An 8,154-nucleotide genomic window follows, 5' to 3' on the forward strand; every position below is an offset into this window, starting at 1 on the left:
ATTCTTATGTGCATAATTCTGATATGTGCATAAATACTCTCTGATGCAGCCTAATTTAAGAGAAAACATTGCTGACCTCAAAGCCAATAGTGACAATTTAGACAAGTAATCGATACTTGCCACTGAGGACCAAAGCTATTTATCTGACATTCTATTTTTGTGCACTTTTAGGTGAAAATTTTAAGTGTTGGTAATAGGCTTGAAAAATATACACCATGTAATATCATATTATATCAGATCATATCATAGCATTTCGCTCACTCTTACCTGGAACTGCTTGTGCAAGATAATTAAGTCTTTAAATTTTCTGATTTCAAAGACAAGAAAAAACTGTAAATCTTGTCGTTTGTGAAGGGGGTAAAAAAAAGAAAAAAGCTACATATCGCATTCCATGATAAACCTGAAAAGTGTTACGGACTAAAGGTTTTGGAGAAGGAGAGGAAGGAGAAGGAGAGGAAGGCTTCCAGTCCAAAGGTCACACTACCACTACCTGCCTTGCTTTTGAATTCTTACTGACTCAAAGCTGCACCTCGGTTGCATTACTTAGCCCAAGACTTGTCAGGAGAACCTGAGACAATACACAAACCCTACCTGTTAATCCACAGCAAAAACTACAAAAACATGAAAGCAAGCAGCCCTCCCTCAGCTGCTGAGATCCATTTAATTCCATAGAGCAGCTGTAAGGAGTACTTCTGCCAGCTCTAAGTCTACTAAGTCCACTCTGCCAGAACCTTGTGCCACATTGTTTAAGATAAGCTCCTACTGAAGCTTTCTTGGGCTGTGGTATTTGTAAGGACAGGCTTCCACACAATTCTCTGATATCTGACCATACATCTACTTTTACTGGTACAGGTCTTCACCTCAGTATGAGCTTCAGGAAGCTTTCACAGGATTCTCAGTTCACCAATTTTCATGAAACTTGGTGAAAGCGCTCGTCTTTGGGGCCTCCACCTGTCTGTCAAGCTTGACTGAGAACTACCAACAGATCAAAGTTTGGGAGAGATACAGGAAAAAATAAACAAGTGCATATGTAGAGTGCAAAGCTGTGCCTTTGGAACAGATGGCTAAAGATGCAGAGGTGTGCCTCCGGCTGAGCTGGCCATGGAAAGAGGTCACTGCTGACAGGCAGTCTGCTGACCCTACTCAGATTTTAACCACCTCAGCAGCAGTCAACAGGTCTTGAAGTTTTTCAAAATCCCAAACTACAAAGATGAACATGCATCTCTTCTTCCCATGAGATTGCTTCTCAATAAAATGTCAAATTAGGCAGTTAATTATATTTGCTTCATCATAAGGAGATGAAAAGAGAGATCATTTAGCTTGATTCTGTCAACAAACAGTCTTGCTGCACATATCTCTGTTGATGAGTCTCCAATCAACTACTAAATTTGCCAGCCATTTTCAGTGAAATTTGGCATAATATGCAGTCCACAAAGTGATTAAAAGCTGATTTCATGCAACTGGAGTGGACAAAGAAAAGACTCATCATTAGTGTCTGCACTGAGAAACACAGCAGTGTATGCTTACTTGTAATATCAGGCACCAGAGCACCTCCACGGGAAAACTGCTAAAATAAGTGAGCTCCACAGAAGGCTGGGCTTTGTATCGTCTGCTACCAATGCAGCTTTTCTCTCTTTTTTTTTTTTCTGAATAAATAAATGAATGGAACTAAGTAGGCCAAGCAGAAGTTATTTAGAATATTCTCAACTAATCCACTTCATAAGACTAAAAAGAAACAACACTGCTCCAAAATAAAAAATCCCACACATTCTAGGTTTTTATCTCTGCCTGTTCCTGTGATTTTCCTGGGGTTTAATACTTTTTTCTTCTCTGCCGCTTTGTGAAAGATCCAAACAAACACAAAGGAAGGAATTAACTGAATATAAAGATTTGTATTCCCAGAATGCTGACACACACAGAAAAAGAACAAACCAAAGACCAAAAGCAGCTCTTTCCCCCTTTAATCTACTTCACCCAAAGTAATCCGCTACACCTCACCTGCATTACATGTTTTGCTGCAAGCAGAGCTACATGACCTCCCTGCAGCACCTACTTTACACCAGAGCTAGAAGATGCACACCCCTGGTTTCTGCAGGAGAACAGGACTCTGTGAGGCAGACAAGCTTTTAGAAAAGGTTTACAAATTCAAAGAACAAAACCTCCGCAAGCAGAGGTTTCTGTTTGTTTTACATCAACAGCATGCCCCAAAAGAAATAGAACAGCAGGGTCCTTCTGAATTGGCAAATGGCAATAGTAATAGTGGTGGGGTGATGATACCCTAAACACCTTAATTATGTAATACTTGCACATTTCTAGACAAAACTGGGAACAATGGCCAAAGCATCAGAAGCAAAGTCAGAAGAAACAAAAGCAAAGCCTTTTCCCAACACTGAAACTGATGCCTCCTTTTCTTTTTTTATTTTGTGGAGGGAAGGGGTGGGGATGTGGCAGGGCAGGGGAAGCAGAGCATAGCACCTTTATCTGTTGAAAGTTGGCTACCAATCCCTGCTGCCATGGGACAAAAGCCTGACCCCAGGGAAGGCTACTTGATCTCTTCTGGCTGTTCTATCCAGTAGGCAATTTAGAGGACAACTGTTGAAAACCTTAATTCAGCCAACTCTGGAAGAACTGGTCCTCTTTGCCCCCTGCTCCAGTGCCAAAATACAAAAATGCAATTCCAGTGCCACTCATTAGTAGTTTGTAATGTCTCAGACATCAGTCCACAGAATAACTGAAAACCCTAAAAAATCCCAATTCCTTTGGAAAATACCATCAGCTTATTTGTGTATTCTTTGTCAATTATTTTGTGGCCATCAAAGGTTAGGGGATTGTTTTATGTTGGGGGTGGCCCATGCATGAAAAACAATGTTATAATAAGATCTTACAGATGAAGGGTGGGAGACAAAGCATTTTAGGCAGAACTGCACATCTACTGCCAATGCCAAACCTGACCTGCTGAGTTTCTATGCCCAAGGCCACCAGTCTGTAAGTCTTTGCATGTCTAGAAAAGATGAAATAACTTTGGGACCAAGCGTGCTAGTCCCTGACAGATAGGACTACCAGATTTCAGACAACATCCTTTCTTAAGCAAGTCCCATGTTTTAGCAAAACTTCTCATTACAGAGCACCTCATAGGTTGTTCCCATATTTTGGTTCCACTAGGCCAGCGCCTGAAGAAGTACATGCTGAGCCACAGGACAACAGATGGCATACAAGCCGACTCTAGAAAATGGTGGGTTTTAATCTGTTGCATAATTGTTCACTAGTAGAAGATTGACTCTAGCAAAACCAAAAGGGCCAATTTTTAGCTGCCACACACCCCCAGAAATGTAACAGGAATAACGACTTAAAGGGCATTAGCATCAGCCAAGCAGCAGAAGATTACACAGAATGTGTGGGGCTTTCTGATTAGGCACTGTAGCTGAAGCCCTACAGTGAGTAACTTCCTACTCAATAAGATTTGTGCCATCAATTAAAACACACAATTAGCAATGAATCCACCTGGAGTGCTAAAAGCAGGTCTGTCTGTTCCTTCTCAAGTTTCTGAGGTCATTTTATAATTAGCATTTATCTAAGACTTTTACAAAAAAGTAACTAAAGCTTCCTACTCACAAACTTCCTTTGGATAGCACTTGTTTGTAACCAGTTAGACAAGGATTTCAATTAAACCTATAAGCATGTTCTTGCACAAATCTTGTTCAGAAGTGTGAATTATAGTCTCATTAACTGATGAACAAAAACAAAGCAGGAAGCCACCAAAGTCAGGACAGTAAAACAAAGGCCTCTGGTCTCAGGATTGAGCATATTTATTTTTTTCCAATTACTGAGTACTGCCTACAAGAAGTGTACTCTATCTTCTGTGACACCGAGGTAAATGTGATCATGAACATAGAGAAAGTCTGAATACTGCACAATTGAGGGCCAAGAATGCAGGCACACTACAGGCCTTTCACAAGGGGTAGTTAAAAGGAAGACTTATTACAGAAGGTACTTCCAATACAGGAAGAAAAGCAGATGGAATAAGTGAAGACTGGAACACTGTTTACATTTAAAGCCATCTGACCAATAGATAACAAAAACTAACTGTTTTCCAGAAATAGAAAGCCTATTTTCCTCTAAAAATTAGAAGTACCTGAAGTGCTCAACTTAAGAAAGCAAAGGTTTAAAACAGACACCTTTGACGTCTGTGGTTACATGCTGAAGGTGTACCTGAAGGAGGAGAAAGACCCTTTTGACTGAAAAGCTTAAGAATTAAAGGGCATAAACTAGTTGCAAGTAAGCTTAGGCTAGAAATGAGAACATATTTTTAATCAGGACAACAAGCTTCTGGAACAGCCTCTTCCTATGACTGCAGGAAAATCCAAGCAAACAGACACAAAGCCACCTCAAGCCTTCACTAAATAATGTAGGCTGCCCACCTGCCATTTTGCAACAGAGATCAAGAGTTGTTTTAAAGAAATAGTAAGCAGAATTGATGGCTGGGCATGTCTATTCCAATCTTGTGTTAGTGATTTAATGAAGCCAAGGTAAATAATATGGTAAATAACGAAGCCAAGTGAGTTGGCTGCACGGTGCTTAGTTGTGAGCTCAGGTTAAATCCAGGTGACACCTGTTTTTGCTACTACCTTTGACGGTGAATCTTTAAGCAACCTAAACCACTCGTATGTGACAAATTGGCATATTTGACTGGATGGCAAATAGAAGCACAGATTACTTAGGAAAGCATGGAATAAGTCCAAGCTCCAAATTCTCAGAAGAATGAGGCTGTGTTAACTGGCATGATTGTACAGCTGCGAAAGGACAGCTAAAGGTGGCTGGGGCCAGATAAAGGATGGAAAAGGAATTATTTGCAAAATGCTAGGTAGCTGGTTAGAAGCTGCTTATCAAGATGGCAATAACAATAAAAGGGTACAATAACTAAGGGAAGAAGTAAAACTCCTAAAGGCAACTGAATTAATACTGTCTTTGAAAACAGAGCAGCTGCAAAATCAGTTAAAGGAAGAAAACAAGAAAAAAAAGTTGGAGGAAAACATCAGGTTTATGTTTATGTGGGCTCTCCATCCTCCTGACATTGTACAGATTAGGAGATTAATTGTATCCCCTGAAGAATGGGATGGGAACATACGGGATGATCCTGATGACAGCAAACTGAGGAAAGCTGATTCTTTGTTTCCCTCAGATTCCTCTGAATATGAGCCCAGACCCATCACTAAAGCAAAATAAATTCTCATTCCTGTTGGCCCTCAACAACTGATAAAATTCCACACAGATACAGGAGCACAAATTTCAATATTAATGCAACAGGATGCTGAGAAGCTGGGTGTACAACTTGGACAGCACAGAGTCAAAACCACTGCAGTGAATGGAGCAAATGTTATTAGCCAGACCACAAAAGTTAATTTAAGGCTCTGGGCGAGAAGTGAATGTTGTCTACTTGCTTTGCAGTGAAAGATCATGACGGAACTACTTTGGGTTTGGATATTTTGAATACCCAAGCCTGGTGCCTGATGGTCAGCAGTGTGTGGTCCTTTGGTTCAAATCTTGCCCCTAAACCTGGGGTACAGTGCATGTACTTCGTGCAGTCCTGGCACTCCTGATCCAAAGATTACCAATGTACCGCAATGCCCGATTCCTGCTGTGCCATGAAATGGAAGTTCTGGGGTAACAGCAGAGTTAGAAAAACAGCACATTATTTCCAGAACCCACTGTACAATTCACCCACTTGGTCAGTCTGAAAACTGGATGGGAGGTGGCATCTAGCAATTGATTATCATCTCTTAAATGCCAACATGGCCCCACTAAGAGCTGCAGTACACGATATTGCAATTTCAACAGCTACAAGGAGCCACACACTGTGAGCAGCAGTGCCAGGTGTGACAGATGTGTCCTTTATGGTCGGTCCCCTTGCAGGAGGATAAAAAGAAACTTCCTTTTACTTGGGAAGGTTCACAATATACCTATAACAGATGTCCACAGGGGTATAAACATTCACCCACAATTGCTCATCCCATGTTTGCTGAACTTTCACAGACAGTCTCACTCCCTCAGAACGTGAAACTGTACAGATCTATAGGTGATATTCTAATTAGAGGAAATTCCCTTGAAAAGGTGGGGCAAGTGGTGGCAGCAGCGCAGCAAGCACTATACAAAGCAGAAGTTGAGATAGCACCTGAAAAATGTCAGGGACCAAGTAGAGAATTAAAGTTTTTGAGCACTTGGTGGACAGGGGGTACTGTGGTGATTCCTCCATCAATCTTAAGAAAAACAGAACATTTGCAAATGCCCCATTCTAAAAAGGAGTAACAGCAGCTTATGGATACTTTAAGGTACTGGAGGAAACACATACCTGGATTTCCTATCATTTCTCACCCACTGTACTCACTAACAGGAAAGGAAAAACACTTTGTAAATGTTAAATTAGTCATTGATTAACTGCTGCTAAATCATTTAGATATAAACCATTGATCAAGTTGGAGATCAAGACTGAACTTAGCTACACCTAAGCTCCATTAGGAGCTTGGAAAGCAAGGGGATCTGCCCTGAACCTTGTGACTCAACCAGAGTCAACCCTTACACCTTTGAGTCTTTGGTCTCTGTGTAAATCATTCTAAATGAATTCTAACTGGAGTTTCCTTAGGATGTTTCATCCTTGTAGTAAACAATAGGGAGACCTTGACACCCAAGTTTGTTAAGTTGCTCTTCTACAAATTTGTGTTACTCCTACTTTTGCTAATATCTTTAACAGTGATTATTTAAGTGACCTCAACCACTCATTCACACCAACACCAACTGAGAAACTGCCGGATTTTCTTTAGAAACGTTTGTTAGGGGAAAACACATTTATGTGTGAAAGGTCATCACGAGATTTCACATTGCCACTTCTAACTCCAAATTAATGCTCTGAAGCAGCCCCATGAAAGATGAACAAAACCAACCAGGCAATTCAAACACACATCAGGCTAGGAGTTCAACAATTAGAATTCCCATACTTTTATCATTCAAGTGTGACCACTGCTGATTTGATATGCAAGAGCCAGAATACACAGAGCCACCCATACAACTCTGCAGCCTACAGACTATGCAAATGCACTGACCCTGCTTCTTGCATATTTGCATTATTAATTGCCACAGGAAATCAGCACTCCTGTTTTCTCACAGTTGTGCACACCCTGCACAGGGAACAGGCACCAGTTGCAGAGTGCGGCTCCATTAGTGAACAGGCTACTGGGTCACTAAACACTTCTAAGCACATCCCAAGTCAAAAAAAACACCATTACGTGTTCACGTACAGTGTTTTTTAATATTGTCAAACAGCACCTGTGGGCAGCTGACAAAAATTTCTGTTCCAACAAAAGCCCGTTTCCTCCAGGCAGGAAGATTTGTGGCCTGAAAACTACACCTCATTTTATAAGGAGCACAAGGTAAGCCCTCAGGGGTCGGATTTCACTAGTGTTGGATCATACCCGGTCCTATGAATAGCTTCTTGAAGCACAGGGGTTTTAAAGACCGCTGAGGCAAACACAGTGCAGCGCGAAGAGCTATTCCTAGGACCGGGAATGACGCGACACGAGCGAGATCGGTGGGAATTCCTTCCCCACGTGCCTCGGTGGGAGCGGGACGGCACGCGTGGCGCAGGAGGCGCTGGGAAGCGGGAGCTGCTGCTCTGCACCCGCGGCAGCCCCGCACCGCGACCGCGCTCGGTGCCTCCTGCCCGGGCGGCGCAGCCTGCGCTGCTCTCCGCCGCTCCACGGTACGAGACGCTCGCTCCCTCCCCATGAACCCCGCGGGCACTCCGGCCGCTGCTCCCGCTGCCCGGGCACAGCATCCCCCCTCGCCTCCCGCCGCCCTTACCTCGGCCCCACCAGCGCCCTGCCCCGCCAGCCCCGACCTCTCCTCGCCTGGGGAAAGAGGGTGGAGGAGCCCAGCCCGCCCGGACACCCCGCGCATCCCCCGGCGCCCGCCCCTCTCCTACCTGCCGGGTGGCTCCCGGGGCAGCTCAGCAGCAGCCAGACGTGCAGCGCGACCCCGACCACACAGGGGCACAGCAGCACCAGCCAGTTTCGCATTGGCCGCCGCAGCCGCCGGCCCCTTCCCCTCCGCGCCGGCCTCTCCCAGCGGCGCCGGGGCGACGGCCCGGCTCGGCCGCCCGCGGCT

The 8,154-nt window shown here is 43.8% G+C and overlaps 1 protein-coding gene across 1 annotated transcript in view; it reads right to left on the reverse strand.

The window, feature by feature from the left end:
• B3GALNT2 (beta-1,3-N-acetylgalactosaminyltransferase 2) overlaps nucleotides 1–8,148 on the reverse strand; it is a 29,095-nt gene extending 20,947 nt beyond the window's left edge. The window contains exon 1 of the mRNA XM_042025275.1: nucleotides 7,973–8,148. Within this exon, the coding sequence (XP_041881209.1) occupies nucleotides 7,973–8,066 (94 nt within the window). The 5' untranslated portion in view covers nucleotides 8,067–8,148. The remainder of the gene's footprint in view (nucleotides 1–7,972) is intronic.
• Nucleotides 8,149–8,154: the final 6 nt, after the last annotated feature.

This window comes from Corvus kubaryi, unplaced genomic scaffold (assembly GCF_017639235.1).
Source record: "Corvus kubaryi isolate FWS band 111438036 unplaced genomic scaffold, C.kubaryi_AGA036_p1.0 37266, whole genome shotgun sequence".
NCBI lineage: Eukaryota > Metazoa > Chordata > Aves > Passeriformes > Corvidae > Corvus > Corvus kubaryi.